At 35.5% G+C, this 18,690-nt stretch overlaps 1 protein-coding gene across 2 annotated transcripts in view; it reads left to right on the forward strand.

The window, feature by feature from the left end:
- LOC139322908 (phosphatidylinositol-binding clathrin assembly protein-like) overlaps window positions 1-18,690 on the forward strand; it is a 39,604-nt gene that overhangs the window by 5,712 nt on the left and 15,202 nt on the right. For both annotated transcript variants that reach the window (XM_070952165.1, XM_070952166.1), the window contains exons 2-10: window positions 5,060-5,202; window positions 6,886-6,961; window positions 9,752-9,854; window positions 10,261-10,354; window positions 10,472-10,583; window positions 11,942-12,048; window positions 12,523-12,564; window positions 17,186-17,271; window positions 18,354-18,477. In XM_070952165.1, coding sequence (XP_070808266.1) covers window positions 5,060-5,202; window positions 6,886-6,961; window positions 9,752-9,854; window positions 10,261-10,354; window positions 10,472-10,583; window positions 11,942-12,048; window positions 12,523-12,564; window positions 17,186-17,271; window positions 18,354-18,477 — 887 coding nt within the window. The remainder of the gene's footprint in view (window positions 1-5,059; window positions 5,203-6,885; window positions 6,962-9,751; window positions 9,855-10,260; window positions 10,355-10,471; window positions 10,584-11,941; window positions 12,049-12,522; window positions 12,565-17,185; window positions 17,272-18,353; window positions 18,478-18,690) is intronic.

Consider the following 18,690-nt stretch of genomic DNA (forward strand, 5'->3'; position numbering starts at 1 on the left):
TCTGTTAGAAAGTGTGTGTTATTCTTAGAATAAGGGCATTTTAATACCCAGTCATAGCTTTGCTGAGCTCCTGTATTTCTCCATATTGTCAGCAGTTCTCGATTTAATTCCTGGCAAGTTCAGAAATGAGTATTTATTATGCTCTCTAAAACTTCCCTAGAAATTAAAATTAAGGTGATCTATTGTGACCTCTTCTTATATATGATGTAAATGTTTCAGAAGTCTTGGAATCTCACAGAACTGTTCTTTTTATTTTTAATAAATACTTACCTATTGTATGGCTATTAACTATTGCTCACTAAACCATATATAGTTTGGTATTCACCTGCTTTCCCACGATATTTCAATATGGCATGTCAGTTAAAATGTTTACTAGAGTCAAATTAGCAAATCCCCTTACTTCGTTGTGGGTGGCAATGATATTTCTACTTGGATATTAAATAGAATTATAAAATTTTGCATCTTTAAAAAAATGATGCATCTTGAATCTACTTTGGTCTGTTTCCGTTAATGCATGGGATGTGTGTGTGAAGAAGATGGACACATAATTATCAAATTTGCCTTTTCTGCAAATGCGCAGAATGACCTACATAATTTTTTTCCTTCAACACAACCTTGTGAGATAGATTTGACTAAGAGATAGTGGCTATGTTTGATCTGAGGTATGATTTACTAATTAATTTTTCTGGATTTGTGTGCACACTGAGCCAGTAATTAAATACCAGTCTGGATTCACACAATATACTAGGCTAAAAATCTGGCTGGCCAAGTCAGTAATTTAGGCAGTAGTGCAGACACAGCCAATGACTGGCCCATAGTGACCCAGTGAACTTGTCCAGTTGAAGGTTGCAAATATACTGCAGCAGAGATTCTGCTTTTTTTAAAAAAAAATAAAATGTTAACTCAGATTTATTGCTTGATAAAAACTGTTCAGAAATCATGTGATCCAGGAATGCAGTTCAGGCTAGCTGTCATGTTCTAGATAGGCATTTTTCACAGTTTCTTATCTGCTAGATGAGATGTTCAGTAATCAATAATGGATTTTCAGTACAGAAGGTTTTTTAGTTTTCCTATTGTGATTGTGAACATTGGGCAGTTATGTTGATTTATTATAACAGCATTCTTGCTGGAAGTTTATCTTCACTTACCAATAGTGACTTTAGCTACATAACACAAGTTTTTAAACCTTAAATAATAGTAATTGATATTTTTCATTCTGTAGATTGCTTTACACTCGAGAATAAAAGCTTCAAATTGATTCAGTATCAAATGAGCCTGCTTCACTCTAGGGCAGGCAGTGCAAAGCAGCATATTCTAGGTGGCTCAAGACTAGAGGATAGCTTAATATTATGAGCCAGTTGCCAGACAACAATGTCATACACCAGCAGTGCTGTATCTGGGGATATAGTTACCACTCTTCCCAGACAGTGGGGGTGGTAGACTTGCCACTTCTTGTGATGGCTTGCTTCTATTCTACTACATGCTTTGGGTTTTGCAAGCCAAATGGTAGTCCCTAAACATTAGTTATGCCTCGGGATTATCAGTAGCGCAAAAAAGTCTGCAGATTTATAGCTTGCATTTGATAATAGAGGAAATCAGAATTGGATCATATCTTTAGTTACTTATAGGCATGCTGGATAGGGAAATCACTCGATTCTTTTTGAAAATAAGAGTATTTCTAATGCGATACCAAAGGAGTCACTACTCCTTTGTGACGTAGAGGGCATGGCTGAGTTAGATTGCCCAGTTTTGCATTTCATAGTGCTTGAATCTTGTTCCTTCTTGAAAACACATCATAATTGATGAATTAGGATTCAGACTTCATATTTTTTACCATCATTTTATGGTTTTATGCCTATTAACCTTTAATATAAGCCTCCATTTTCTCACTTAATTGCTTCATTGATTTTTTTCTAGGTTTGGCTTCAGTCTAGTCTAGTGTGTAGATGACTGTTATTAAAAGTCCATCGAGGCAACAGATATAAAATGTATAATAATGGACAGTCTTTGTGAAAAAGACTGAGAACACCCAGTGAATCAAAATCCTGGAAAGAAAAAAGATTCCTTGCTAGTTGCAGAAATCTGTTTTCTAGAAAAAATTATCAGGCCTTTTGATGAGTTTTTAAGTTGAGATTTAAGAGGCAGCAATTCATAAAAAATGCTGTTTTAATGCAGCTTCTTATAATTCACAAAGCAGTACAAAATTGTCATTGTAATGCAAACAAATACAATAGGATCTGAAATGAATGCAATGAATTATACTGCTTGTTATTGCAGTAAGAATACTGTATTTTTCCCCCTAAAGTCCAGTTTGCACATCTAGGGAAAATGAAGAAATGTATATATAGATAACAGTGATATGCTGGGAAATCCAATGGGTCACTTTGAATAACCACACTATTCATATAATCAGCAACTAATTGAGTGATCATGAATAGAGGGAAAAATTCCAGCTATTACTTTACATCTTGGCACTATGGTATAATTTAGATGTCCAGTTTGAACAAAACCATAGTTATCAAAACATTGGTTATCTTTTCTCATTTGTGGTCTTGAAGCACTGAACAAAAGGCTCAAATTCCAATTTGCTGGGATTTTGGGCAGATCAGCAATGTATTTATATTTAAAATACATTATAATTGCAGTAAAAATATATTGTAATGTATTTATACAGGGTCTAAAGTAACCGCTGTTTTTCTTGTGAGGAATTTTTTCCCCATGTTTGCTTTGAGCATTTCATCCAGTATCAACTACACAGTTATAGTTTCTTGTTCCAGATATATGTATGTGAATGAATTGGACTGAACATTTCAGAAGGATAGGCTAAATTCAAAGTAGATCGTGAATTGGAAAGAGATGGAAGTATGCTACTCTTCCATACTTGATTTGCAAGGGCTTGTATATTGATCCCTTAAGATTAGAGGTTAAGAGAAGGAGTGGCTGAGACTTTGATAGTCTGCAGAAATTCTTTATTGCTCTTTGCCCTCTGTGGCTGTCATGGACTCTCATAGTCTGATTGAAGAACATTTGGAGGGCATCAGTGGGCCTGTGCTTTCTCTGAAGGACGGGAATATTATCACTCAACTCTATGATGCAGACGTGCCTGTATATGGTGAAGAATTACTGTACATGCTATGCTGGGTCAGGTTGATAAATTAGCTGCAGAACATGGACAAAGATTAAGTTCATCTGCATCTACAGTTTGGGCAGGACCATTTGCAGAAATGAAATATTTAATTATTTAATTATTTAATTAACCAATTCCTGAGTTGGCAGGCTATTCCTTTGTGATTTCCCAGGAACAACAATATCAAAAAAAATGGAAGTAGGAAATGATGGTTTGGAAAATAAGGAGTAGGAAATTTCTAGGAAAATGGTGACTTTTAGAGGCCTGAGCAAACAGGGAATATTTGAGCCTGGTCACACAAGAGGAAGAAAGTTGAATGATATTAAGAGAAATAAAATCAGGGTGATGTTTATAGTTTCAGAGGATGCAAAATTTGAATGCTTGCATATCCTGCTTGTTTACAGTAACAAAAAATCCAGGTGAGGAAAAGTGAAACAATACATTATTTTACAACCTGAATCATTTGAAGAAATTGGGGAATATAGGATAGCGAGGGAAAGATGAGAGATTTTCTAATGTTATTCATGCCTGCTCAGGTTCCAGTAAAAATGCTAACTGGATCTTAGCTTGACTGCAGGACTGTTAGACCATTGAACAGAACACCAGTACTATTAAACATTTGCTCTGCTGTCCCATTGCCTGTCTGTTTGTTCTCTCTTCAGCTCTTTGGGTTTCTTGGGTATGATATCAGGAAAAAATCTTAGCTGTGAATCTTTGGGCCAACCTCCTCCTATATTCATTTTCTGTTCATATTTCTCAGCTGGTTTCTCAGGTTACTATATGCTTTCTCTGCTCATCCTTGTTTCTCATTTAAGAAGTAACATGGTTCTCCTTATTTTTGCTATAAAATAGTCTCCTATGCCAATTTTATGTTATTCCAAGGTAAGATCTCTATAAACTAACAAATATTTATTAAGGAATTAGTTTTTTTTAAAGCACATTGGAAATATATTGCTATAATTTGTTTGAATTTAAGGTGTCTGATTTTGCTGCAACAAGCTGATATTTGTGTGTGAAATGTTTATAGACAATCCAGCACTATTTGTATTTTCTCACTGCTTGTATAATCAGTGAAGTTTGGGCTTGTCCTATTTCACTGCACGTCTTTCAAACCTGCCCAATTGCTTCCCATAACATTTTTATCTATTTTTTTAGCACGTTCAAAATGTTAGTGAATAATAATCCAAGAGTCTTGAAGTTCTGGAAGGGACTCCACTCTCTGTCCCGCCCTCCAGTTTTGGCTAGATACATTATTTTAAACTTTTGTCTACGTGTCAGTAATAATATACCCTATTTCTAATCCTGTCATGCTCTAAACACAATTTGCCACTTCTGATTTGGTAAAACTTTTCTTTTAGATGCATACATCAGTTCCTGTTTGTAAAGGATGAATAGATGTGTCTGCTTGATTCAGCAAGTGTCATTTTTACCAGAGAACCAAAATGATGCTGCAAAAGAAAGTTGCTTGATACTAAAGATGTGGAATCATAATGAAACATTTAGAAAGTGTTTAATGTAATTTCATATAGAAGAAACTTTCTCCAGTTAATGTGTGAAAGGTGAAGAACACAAGTAGTCCTTGTTTAGCCATCACAGTCAGGAGAGGCAATTTGACTGTTAAGCAAAGCAGTCACTAAATGAAACTACAACTGCCTTTGATGTTGCTTCAGCTTTCCTTTCCTTTACAGATCTAGAAAGGTCATAACTATGAGGAATGATCTTAAAGTTACTTTTTCATCACTGTTGTAACTGCTAAATGAGGACTACTTGTAGTTGGTTGAATATGAGAGTAAAGTTTAGGATTCCAAATGCTCTTGAATATATCCCTTTTTTGAGCTTTTGTCAGTATAAAAAATCACCTTGTGGTGAGACTGGCAGCAAACAAATTTGATAAATAAATATTTATTAAAACATCTTGTTTTTGAATTTCAGATTTAATTCAATGCACAAATGAGATGAATGTGAATATTCCACAGTTAGCAGATACGCTTTTTGAGAGGACGGCAAACAGTAGCTGGGTAGTAGTGTTCAAAGCTCTAATTACAACGCACCACCTCATGATGTATGGAAATGAGGTAAGAAAGCAGCATTTTGCAATACGGAGTTTCATTTCAAAATGGGAGAGGTTTCAGAATAAGAGTCTGGTGAATTTCCGAAGGACAAGTATGGTAGAGACATCAAGAACCTCAGGAGGAATTGCATAACTAGCTCCTTATTAGAAAGCAAATACTGGCATATAAAGTTACTCTATTAGTTTCTTCTGTCCCCCACCCCCCATTACTGAGTTAGCAATGTGTTAAATGAAATACTTACACAAGTGTTGGTATAGTTTCTAAATCCTATGTTCTCATGAGATTCTGGTCTGGCAGGTTTTATTTTTGCCCTTAAAAATTCAAGAGTTCTATTGCTGACTTGCCATTTTAACCACATTGTGCTGTTAGCATTTGACTATTTCAGACTTCTTGGGGAGTCCGAATGAGAATGTGTTGAATGTACATTCCAAGCTTACTTTGTGACGAAATTGAACAATGCATTCTCCATTGTTGTCTAGTTACCAGTCCTTTGTCCCCAAAGTGTGTTTATGCTACTTTTAGAAGGCATGTTTGTCATAAAATCTACCAGTTCCACTCTTACCATGCAAAAATGTATCCCTTTGATTTGAAAAACAGAGTGGTATTTGCTTTACAGGAGACTAGTTTTTACAGGATCGAGACAATCCTGACTCAGATAAAGGCAGATCTTCCTAAAGGGGTTTATAGTGTTCAGTCATGAAGGAAGCTGATAGAATGGAAACTAAAACAAAACAAAAACAAAAACCCATATCTTACAATTGGAAGAATCCCAAAGGACAATGAGATAATAACTTGTTAGTTGTGTCACCTTGCAGCAATTAAAGCATTAAGAGTAGACTGTCTTTGCCTTCTACTAGCTCTATTTTCCTATTATATGTAGATGTAAACCTTGTTTAGTTGCCATGAGAATAATCTCAGAATAGTATGTATATCTTCTTTATAACTATGATATATGAGGTGCATGCAGAATGAGCAATGTGCAGTTGAATTTTGCTTCCATTTCCCTTTTCCATGGAACCATTTGTAAACCAGAGTTGCTATGAAATACATTGCATATCAGTTTCTCTTACATCATTCTGCTCCACTTTTGCCTCTCTGGTTAGTGATTGCAAAATTGTAACTATTAATAGATATAATTGATTTGCCTTAGTAAAAACAAGAAATAGTTTTTGTTTAGGTGATTGAGGAACTACATGTAGTTCTCTATTTATAATAGTTCACTTTGATTGTTCAAAGTTATAATGGCACTGAAAAAAGTTACTTATGACCGTTTTTCACAGTTACAATCTTTGCAGCATCCCCATGATCACATGATCAAAATTCAGATGCTTGGCAACTGGTTCATACTTGTGATTGTTGCTGCATCCCGGGGTCATGTGATCACTTTTTTTGCAACCTTCTGACAAGCAAAGTCATTGGGGAAGTCAGATTCACTTAACAACCAGGTTACTAACTTATCAACTGCAGTGATTCACTTAACAACTGTGGCAAGAAATGTAATGTTTTAAACTAACAAATTCTCATTTCACAACATAAATTTTGGGCTCAATTGTGATTGTAAGTTGAGGACTATCTGTATTTCATGTGTCACTTGCTTAGAAATTAGCAATATAAAATATTTCTAAAGAAAGATAATCTGCAGAAATATAATAAAAATAATCTGAATTCTGATTCACTTGTTCACAGCGCTTTATTCAATACTTGGCATCTCGAAATACATTATTTAATCTCAACAATTATCTGGATAAAAGTGCCATGCAGGGTAAGGATTCTTTTTCTTTAAAAAATTAGTTTGAATTTATATTCTGTATTTAAATTGAATCATATTTGATTAGCCTGTTACATTTCTTTATCTTGGTCGGATTTTTGTTATTGATAATGAAAATGATTCCTCAGACGATTGGGGCTTTACAGGTGAACATTGAATTTGCAGCAGTCAAATCTTCTAACTTGAGGAAAGGAATTTTTTAGGGCCAGCATCCTTCCATCATTGCTATTACCTGACATATATGCGAACATTCTCCTTGCCTTTGAGAAATTGAGACAATTCAACATCTTTTTACTGTAGCTTTTATAAGGATCTTCCAAAGGACATGATAATCCCTCTTTTACTATTTAAGTGCACCTGGGGAACAGACCATTTTTACGCTCACTTTTTACTTTACAGTCTCAATCTGTGAAACCACCTACGCACTAGACAAAATTTATTGTAGTAGCAGTTCAATTGAGGCAACAATTAACATGAAACATGTCTTTTGCTTTTTAACTGATGGATTTTGTTTGCTTGTATATTGCTGATCTCTATAAATAAAGAATTTGTTTTGAATTGTAAGCAATTTGTCAGAGTCAATTACTAAAATACCAGCTTATTGATGATTTACAAGCTAAATAATGAGGACATAAATTGTTCTAAAACAACTTCTCAAAGTGTTGTTGGCTTTTATTTAATGAGGTAATACTGCCATTCATAGGGACTACATCAGTTAGCTAGTATCAAGAGGTTTACAAGTTGAAGCAGTTGGAAGATGGATATTCCAAGGAACTGGAATTAATTTGGATCCCAATACAGCCAGAAGAATTGTTATAAGAAGGCTTTTGAAGGGATTTGAATATGGCTCTGTGAAAGGGGAGCGAATGATTATGCCAGAGACCAAGAAACAGATGAATAAATAAGTTCCTTGGACCCTCTATTGATAAAGAGAGGACAGATCTCCCACTTGTGCTCTGGATGGCTACTTCATGTCAAGAAATCATAGGACAGTAGTTTCCTGTGAGTTTGAACATCAGAAGACAACCGTGTTAGCCATCTTGCTTGCAACTGCAGTGGAGATTTTTAAAGGACACTCAGTTAGCAGACCTCACTTTCTAATCAATTTTAGAAATTGCTTATTAACTACTTCTGAACTATTAGAGATCTTTAGAATGACAGTGTGTATCTTTAATTCTGAATAAAACAACATTTTAATCATAAGCTTAAGAATTTAAAGATTCTGAAAGAGATAGCAAAAAGCAAAAAAAAAGTATTTTTCAGAGTTTAAAACACACCTTAGTTTTTGGGGAGGAAAATAAGAAAAAAGCTGATTGGTGGGTGGATCGGCCTCCCTGAATACCCCCAATCAGCTTTTCCAGAGGTGAATTTTAGCAACGGGTTCCTTGGTTGTAAGCTCTGTGCCTTGCTCTGCTGGTTATTGTGTCATTCTCCAGATTTGTTAGTATAGTTTGGTTAGAAGCTTTACTGATTCTTCTTTTGTTGCTTGCCATATTATTTTAGATAAAACCTTTCTGAGACTTTTTTCCTGAAGCTTCTTTCAGAGGCTTCTTTCAGCCTCTGAAATCTCCATTTGCGAGGCTGGGTGAGGCTACATTCGGAGTATAAGATGCACCCAGATTTTCACCCTCTTTTTTGGGGAGGGAAAAAGGTCCATCTTATACTCTGAAAAATACAGTAAATAAGATTTTGATCTTAGAAAGTTATAAACAGACTAAGAGTCCATATAAAATTGGAATATTGAAGTTTTTATAACAAGATTTTGGAATTAATTATGAAGAACACACCCCTTCTGGAAAACAGATTCTGTTTTGGTTTTTACAAGATTAACAAAGAATTTCATGATTTCAAAAACTGGACACTAGAATGAACTAAAGATTTGGACTATAGGAAAGATATGTAGGTTTTCAAAATGGTGGAAAACATAATAAAATTGAAATACTGAAGGAGACTTTTGAAGAATGGAATCAGAAAATAGCCACAATATCAACAATATAAGTAATTATGTTTGCTTCTATGGATAGACTGTAGTATAGTAAAAGATGTTACTGAAGCAATGTCAGATATAGAATAAATATTTGATAAGATAGAAATGGTTTCAAAAATTAATTTAGACTGACAGGCGAAGAGAACAATTTAGGAAAGAATGTTTCACTGGATCTACAAAAGAAATTGGCTCAGGCTTTAAAATTTAAAAGGGAAGTGCAAATGACAAACCAAGAGAGTGACCTGAATAAAATTTTCCTATTGGATTTACAGAATTGGCTTCTTAAAGATTTGAAGTACTCTGTGTAATGGGACAAAGAAGAAATGAAGAGAAATCAAATTCTATGATAATATTTATAATTAAAGATTAAAACTGTTAAAAGTGAAAGGAATTAATATAAAGTTGGTTTAATTGATTAAGGTTAAAATGCAATATTTTGTTACTTGTGGTTATCTTTGTGCTGACACCAGGATTGAAAACATGATGCTTTATATATTTGTTTATAGTTAAGATATAGGATGAAGAAATAAATGTAACTTTAGAAAGGATGAAGAGTTATTAAATTTGTTTATACTTGTGATGAAGTTGTAAAGCAACTTTTTAATGTTTCTTTTTCTTTATTCTGACTTATATATTTTCCTTGCATTTTTATTCCCAATTTCTTTCCTTTCTTTTAGCTTGTATTATTATCTGGCTATTATAGTAAAAAAAAATTCTGACTAATTTTTAACACAGAAGAAAAGTTATAAGAATGTAAAAATAAAAAAAAGTCTAACTGAAAATTTCTTTATTTTCAGGCTATGATATGTCTACCTTCATCAGACGATATAGCAGATACTTGAATGAAAAAGCACTTTCTTATAGACTTGTAGCAGTTGATTTCACCAAAATGAAAAGAGGGTAAGGGTCACTTCGATTATCATGCTCTTGTATTTGGCAATCAGATGTTGAGTGGAACCAGCTTAAAGGAAATACTGTACATAGAGAAAACCAAGAAAGATCCAAATTGCTACATCAATTTAAAGTATTTACAATACTGTTTTCAGTTAACTTTTTCTGCATTTTGAATACAGGTATAACATTAATAGGAAATATTCCTTAAAGAGATTCAATAATGTGATTTGAAAAATGAAAAAAATCCCTTTCTTTGCCTATTTTTCTACTTGATTTCAGAAGTTATTCTCATGTACATAATGCAGAAAGGGGCAGTTTTAGTAGACTCTGACACATAGGGTGCAATTTTGTTGCACTGCACGCATTATTCTGATAAACCTCTCAAAATATATTTTCCATTATGTCTTTGAAGGATTGATGGTGTGATGAGGACAATGAATACTGAAAAACTTTTGAAAACCCTGCCAATTATTCAGAATCAGCTGGATGCACTTCTTGATTTTGATGTAAGCCTAGGAATTGCTCTTTACTGCTATAAACAGAGTTCAAGTTATCCAAGGGAATGAGGGAATGTTTTTATTCTCTCATGTTTTAACTCTTCATTTTCCCCATTTTCTGTGCAGGCAAACCCAAATGAACTAACCAATGGAGTAATCAATGCTGCCTTCATGCTCCTCTTTAAAGATTCCATTAGGCTTTTTGCGGCCTATAATGAAGGGATCATTAACCTACTAGGTATGTGAAATAAAAATAATTTAAATAGAGACATGTAAATATGCGTATGTGGTTTTCTAAATATTTTCCATCACTACTTTATATTCCATTTTGTTGGTTTAGTTTGTCTTATTTCACAATTTGTTTCTCAGACACACATATGTCCCTTGGCCAACACATAATAGCTTTGCTTATGCTTTTCTCTGTTGCATTCTTTTCCAATATCTGCATGTAGCTTCTTCTGCCTTATATCCGTAATATGTTAGAAATTACTTTAAAAAAACAACTACTACTATTGTACAGCTTTGACCAGCTAGGATGTTGAAATGTTCCATAACACTTCAGCAGCTTAACTAGTTCTCAGGAAACACACACTTCACTTACCAAAATAAACAGCTAAAGAAGTTTCTAGAGTTGTAATTTGCATTGTTTGTTATTTCCTGGTATTAAATTAATCTGAATTTTGGAAGTGGGAGAGGGGAATAAATTGACAAAAGTGTAAGCAACATGGTAAAACAAACCACATGTGAACCAGCTAATTATGCTTAACGAAACTAAAACTGAAATTATGCATACCACACATGGTTTGGGGGAGATAGAAACTTGATTCTTGGTATATCAATGCAGACCAAATTCTTAAAGTATTCTGAATGTAGATACAACTTCTTGGGACCATCCTAATCTTTGTAGTAATGATAAAATTGTGAAAATTTGCATTCATCCATAACTATGAAAAAGGCCTTGTGTGGTCAGAAGATGCTGAAGAGTTAGTAAAATTCTCATTAAACATCACCAAAGCCACTTTGGGAATAAATTGATTGACATTTATTTTCGTTGTCTTAAGATTTATAATAAAGTTAAAAAATGGAAAGTAGAATAATAGAATTCAGTGTGGATGAGAATTCTATTAATCTAAATTCTCACCCACAATTTAATTTAGGATCCAGCTGTTTGGTTTTTTTTTTACTAACTTCATTGAATGTCACAGGTTAGAAATGTTTTTAAGAATTTTAATATGTATCTCAAAGAAGTTTGTCAGCTTGCATAATTAATATTGTAGTAGCCTTACTGTAATCTCCCAGAGTTAGAAAGCCAAAGCTTTTTTCTAATGTTGCTATTATTAATTTGTGGTCTGACAGACAGAAATAAAATCCTTTTCTAAAGCTTTTCATTTACAGATGGTTTTTATTTGTCCTCAATAATATAACGTGAGAATTTATAACCCCATAGTAAAAAAAAAAAGGGAGATTCTTATATGTTGATGTTAAAGCTCTTGGTTAGGATGTATTTTATTTTCTCAGCCTATTAAACCCCTAATAAAATATGTATGTTTGGAGCCCTTTTATTTACAATATCTTTCTTTGAATTTTATGCTTCAGAAAAATATTTTGATATGAAGAAGAACCAGTGCAAAGAAGGTCTGGATATTTACAAAAAGTTTTTAGCCAGAATGACCAAACTATCAGAATTCCTCAAAGTGGCAGAGGTAAATAAATCCAGTTATATCAGCAGTATTTCATTTAGCTTTTCTGTACTGGTACAGTAATAAGTGCATGATTGTAGTTCTTGCCTCATAATTTCCTGCAAATGTAGGTTTTATGTGGTTGTTGAATGTAAATGTCAGCGAAATCATTTCCATTTTAAAGGGATATTTTGATCGTCTGATTTCTATTAATTGTAATTAAGAGATGTCTGTGCTGAGGTATTTACTGAAGTTGTTTTTCCAAGTGGTGTCAAAAATTCTCACAAGCTATTTTTGCTCTTTCTGGTATTTGAAATGGATCAATACTTAATATTAAAATTTGTGGTGGAAGTGGCATTTAGAATTGTACCAGTTCAGAAAGCAGTCCGTGTCCTCCCTGGTCTCTTAGCTTTATGTAGACATTCAGGTCCACAGTTCTTTCTTTTCATTGCCACTGCATGTAGTAATGTACATTTTTTCCCTTTTTTGTGAACCCAGCAAGTTGGAATTGATCAGGGTGACATTCCAGATCTTACTCAGGTCAGTGTACATTTCATATTAATTTAACCCCAATCCTTTGTGCATTTGTGTTTTAACAGTGAGTGCTCCATTATGTACATTCTAAGAATTCATTTTCTTCCATATATATATTATATATGGAAATAAGTGTCATTTTTTTCCCTGTAACCTCTGTGTGTGTGTGTGTGTATGTGTGTGTGTGTGTGTGATCAGTAACAAATTGTTTCAAGTATTTTCATGAGCTCTCTAGATATTGTTAGATTGGGGGATATATCTATACCTATGTCTACCTACCTCTATCTATCTATCTATCTGTCTATCTGTCTATCTATCTATCCACAGCCATATACTGTACATTACAACTGGACTGTTTTGCTGAAATCCATACTGTGCCAGAGAGAAATCCTTTATTAAAATACAAGCATCTTCTCCAATTTCATCAGCTTGAGGACAGTGCTGTAATGGTCCCCTGCTTAACAAAGAGGGAGAGGTTGTAGTTCAGTGGTTAAGCCATAGAATGGAGTTGCAGAGATTCATAGCTTCAGTTATCTCTTTTAAGAAGTGCTCATGGGAAATGTTTCTCTGTGAAATTCTTGATAACTGATGCTGAATGGACTATATAATGTAGTCTATATGTTACTGTGTCATACAGGTAGATGATAAATCTAATATTTCTTAATGTTCATTCTGTGATGTTGTTGATATTAATACATTGGGCTGAAGAAACTTCTTGGGTGAGAAGTGAAACATTTTCAAGGACAAACCCAAGAAATTCCAGTTGCCTTTTGAAAAGCACCTTTGGGATGGTTCTACTGTTAATGTTCCAGTACTGGGACCTGTTTCAGTTTGGCTGAGAGAGAACAGGCTTAAAATGAACCCCAACAAGACATAATGGCTGTGGGAGAGCGGTTGCTCAGATGTCAGAGATTCTCCATCTTTGGTTCTGAGTAGGGTATCATTTTCCATCCAAGACAGGTGCACAATTTCGGAGTCCTCGTGCACTCAAAATTCCTGTTCAATGAGCACATGGTAGCTATAGCCAGAAGAGCTATTGCATCGATTCATCTGGTATAGCAGTTGTGCCCTTTCTTGGATTGCGAGTCCCTTGTCACAGTCACTCATCTTCCGCTGTGATCTCACGTGGCTATCCTTGAAGACCATTCGGAAGCTACAGATGGTCCAGAATGGAGCAGCACCAGCCATTGTGGAAGCACCTTGGTATACCCATGCAATACCTCTGCTATGAAAGCTGCACTAATTATCATTGAGCTTCTGAGTGTAGTTCAAGGTGCTGCTTATCGCCTATTTTGTGGCATAGGGGATCTGGCTATCTCAGGCAACCTCTCTCCCATTCTGTCTACTCAATAGTGTCTGAGAAAGTGAGTTTGTTTCATGTCTCATCTGTTAAGTAACCTTATCTGATGTATGAAGCCCCAACTTCTCTGCTACAGTGTCAACCCCTGGAATAACACCGACCAGAAGTGGCACTGTCCTGACCCTGCAAGCCTTTAACAAGAGTTTCCCAGCCTTGGCAATTTGAAGATGTGTGTGGACTTCAACTCCCAGCATAGTGACTGGGGAATTCTGGGAGCTGATCCACACATTTTCAAGTTGCCATGGTTGGGAAACCCTCCCCTCACGCTGAGAAAGGGCGTATCAGGTAGGACCAACGCCCAATCTCTGAAAAGCATACACACCCTCCCCCCAATTTTAGCATAGGTAAGATGTACCTATCTGGTATACAGTGTTTGTTTCATTTGGGCATGACTGTTCTTTCCATTATGCTTATGTTTATTTTTGGTTTTGATTTTAGATGTTGTATCTGTTTTTATAAATCTGTACAATGCCCAGAGTCAGTGTTGAGTTGGGTAGTCTTATAAATCTAAGGGACTAAAGTATAAATAACTTTATCTTTACTTGGAGAAAATGTTAAGATTCAGTGCCCCAAATATTCTGATAGCATTAAGTGGACAAGACAGGATTTTAACTTTAAATTTTGGAGGACATTTTCTTTCATTGTACTAATACAGGGCTAGACAGATAAGCCGACACTCTAATTGTGTCTAAGATAGCATTAGATGCTTGTGTGAAAAGTTGTACAGAATTAGCACAACAGAGTGATTCTATAGACTGGGGATCTCCAAACTTGGCAACCTTAAGACTTGAGGACTTCAACTCCCATGCTGGCTAGGGAATTCTGGGAGTTGAAGTCCACAAGTTTTAAAGTTGCCTAGTTTGGAGACCCCTGCTATATAGACAGTGAGAGAAATTCCTACTATCCAGCTTGTAACTTTGATCATTCAGATGCAGTAGCAGTTATATAGTTCCATCAAATGCTTCTGTAGATTCCTATCATGTGAGTCCATCTGTCACTATGCTGACACAGTGCTTTAGTTTTTTCTGCCTCTTTGCTTATGCCACCCACCCCATCTTACCTCTCTTCCTTCCTATTTGCACAGTTGCTATTTAGCTCTCTTTTTATTACTTTGCTGTCCAGTTTATCCAAGAATCATTTGGCCTGCATTATCTGCAGATTGCCGTGTCAGCAATCTGGTGCTTTTTATCTATGTTAAACACTGAGAGAGGGAAATTGTCTCTCTAGATGGCTCCTTTCTGAAAATGTTTGCTAGCACAATATTCAGTGGAAGCAGACTTTTTTAAAAATTACAGTGAACCTCTCCCCAGTGAACATTTACCATTGGTTTGTGAGGTGTGGAGTTTAACATGATAGAAAAGGGAAACAGGTGTAGTTAATGCCTTAATAGAGCCCTGTTTGAATTATGGGGCTAAGGAAAATAAAAATAGTAGCTTTGGGCACACTTCATTCGATAAATTGCCTTTAGATTGTTTTGAAATATATAGAAATAAGGTCAGTAAATACAAAATAGAATAGATTGTTTATCCAATACTCTGTGTTTGAAACTCACACAGCCTCAAAATTTTAGTTAGTTTGATTGATCAGAATGCCTATTAATAAGGCTTTGTAAAAGATACAGTTCACTTGATATAATTCAATACATTCATTCTCCCATAGCATTGTGCTCTGAGTTTACAATTTGTAAATAATCTTAAATGATCTTTCTCTTATCTCTTAATTCTTACTAAATTGCTTCCCGATAGATAGGTGTAACTGGGATTTCTTTCAGGCCAGACCATTTTTCAAACAGGAAAAAACTTTTTTAGTTTTTAATGGTTATTAATTGTTTAGTTTTAATTTGTTAATGGGTTTTAATTCGCACTGTTTTAATTCGGGCCAAAGTATATAATTCTTTTAATTAATTTTAAATTTTGTATTGTTATGTATTTTAGTTTTGGCTGTGCACCGCCCTGAGTCCACTAGGAGAAGGGCGGTATATAAATTGAATAAATAAATAAATAAAAAACACTTGCAGGAAGTTACACTAAATTGCTGAAAAATAGCACCTTTGCATTATCTTCCAAGTGCCTGTAAGCAGACCGTAGGATCAAATAGTCTGAACACTTAACCCAGACTAGCATCCCCTGAAAAGAGGGATGTAACCGTAATACTTTGGCCGGGGTGTGGGGGTGGGGTGGCCAGTTAAAATTCTATAACTTTCTATAACTATACAGCAGGGGAAGTTTAGCAACAGAAAAGATTGCATTAACGATACAGGTAGTCCTCAACTTATGACCGCAGCGGAGCCCAAAATTTTTGTTGTTAAGTGAAACATATATTAAGTGAGTTTTACCTCATTTTACAACCTTTCTTGCCACAGTTGTTAATTGAATCATTGCATTTGTTAACTTAGTAACCTGGTTGTTGAGTGAATCTGTTTTCCCCATTGACTTTGCTTGTCAGAAGATCATAAAAGGTGACCACATGACCTTGGGACACAGCAATAGTTATAAATATGAACTAGCTGCCAAGCATCTGAATTTTGATCACATGACCATGGGGATGATGCAAAGGTTGTAACTGTGAAAAATGGTCATAAGTCACTTTTTTCAGTACCATTGTAACATTGGACAGCTGCTAATGAACTTATAATGAACTGTTATAAGTCAAGGACTACCTGTATTGTATTTGGGAACTCCAGTTTTCTCCACAAAAGCCTGGACATCCACTTGCTTGGGCCAGTGTTTGTCAACTGTAGCAACTTATTGGCTAGGGAATTCCGGGAATTGAAGTCCACCCATTTTCATATAGCCAAGGTTGAGCAATGTTGATCTAGAAGGCAATATAAATTATCAAGACTTCCCTAGACTGAGAAACTAGTCTACAAGAATCTTATAGAAGATTCTGTGTTTAACACCTTGCTGATCTGGCTAAAAGTGGTGCAGGAAAACCCCTGGCATCTTGGAAAACTGCTGCCATTCAGAATAAATGATTTTTGGCTAGATGACCTATCGTCTATTATAGCTTCTGTGTTCTTAGTAATTATTTGCATCCTGTTATACAGAAGACGTTTTTGGATTATTTTCTCTCTGTCAGGTATAAGCAAGAGAAACGCCTAAATTGGAGTAGAAATGGAGGTTCTCGTCACATTAATCTATTCTTTACAAGCATTTTGCTGTGATGTCTTAGAGTAGAATTTAACTCTTGGTAGACATTCAGAATAGAAAATGCAAGTTAAATACAATGAATTTTAGAATCCAATATACATGAGATTTTTAACTTTAGGCTCCCAGCAGTCTGCTTGAAGCCCTGGAGCAGCATCTGGCTTCTTTGGAAGGAAAGAAGACCAAGGAAGTTTCAGCTGCCAGCAGGTAATTGCTTGAGGCTTGCAATTGGTTGCTACTTATCTTGGATCTTTGGCCAATGTCTCCTATCACTTGCCTATCTCTTCTCTGGACCTGTGTTTTCTTACCTCAACCAAATCTCTCAACTTTCTTTCTTGTGAGGACAGCTGGTGGATTAATTCAAGTCCTGCCTGTTCTTCAGGGGATAAATTACACTAAAACAGTTGGTTAAAATAAAAGCTATGATACCAGGTGCTGGCAATTAAAATGCACAGAAACCTATTGAACAGTTCTTAGCACAGTCCCAAAATTGTGATGCTATTGCCTGATATTAAAGGAGGGAAAGGAACACAAGGCTGTTCATTCCTGACAGAATTCCCACTTGTATACAGACAGTCCCCAACTTATGACTATAGTTGGGGCTATCGCTAAGCAAGGCAATAATTAATTGAATCAGGCTTATTTTGACAACCTTTTTTGCCATGACTGTTAAGCAAATCATTGCTGTTGTTAAGTAAATCGCATGCTCATTAAGCCAATCCAGCTTCCTACATTGATTGCACTTGTCAGAAGCTGGCTGGGAAAGTTGCAAATGGAGAGTATGGCGACTGGGATGTTGCAACAGTTGTAAATATATGCCAGTTGTCAAGGATCTGAATTTTGATCACGTGACTATGGGTATGTTGCAATGGTTTTAAGTGTGAGGATTGGTCATAAGTCACTTTTTCAGTGCCATTGTAATTTCAAACAGTCACTAGAGGAATTGTAAATCAAAGATTACCGGAATCTTAATATTTCCATTTCAGATTATTTATTCATGTAACTCAGGTAGTCATCCCACCTTGGAGATCTCTGCCCATGTTTGCAGATACTCTTAAACATCTTCATTTGATCGGTTAAGTATGTGAAGGATTGCAGTCTGAATGCCTATCCACCTCTTTTTTTTTCTCTCATTGATTTGAGAATGTTTAATTGTATAACAAGAGGTTCCTTCTCTCCCTGGGTAGCCCCCTGCCCCCAAGAAAATAGACTGGTTCTTCTCTAGGCTGTTTGTTCAGGCTCAGAGCTGCTAAATGCCTTTGTGTCTGTGTGTTTTCTCTAAAATTCAGAGCAAGTACTCTATCCAGTGCCGTTTCCACCCTGGCCAACACAGGAATGTCCTTCAGTAAAATGGATGAAAGAGAGAAACAGCAGGCTCTGGAGGAGGAGCAAGCTAGACTGCAGGCTCTGAAGGTATTAACTCCTGAGTTGGTAGACATAACAGCCAATAGCATTTAGACTTGATTTATACCACCCCATAGCACTTCACAGCACTCTCTGGGTGGTTTAAAATGTCAGCATATTGCCTCCAACAATCTGGGTCTTCATTTACTGACCTCAGAAGGATGGAAGGCTGAGTCAACTTTGAGCCCCCTCTGGATCAAACTCCAGGCTGTGAGCAGAGTT

This window comes from Pituophis catenifer, unplaced genomic scaffold (assembly GCF_029215685.1).
Source record: "Pituophis catenifer annectens isolate HBS135680 unplaced genomic scaffold, rPitCat1.0.hap2 SCAF_11, whole genome shotgun sequence".
NCBI lineage: Eukaryota > Metazoa > Chordata > Lepidosauria > Squamata > Colubridae > Pituophis > Pituophis catenifer.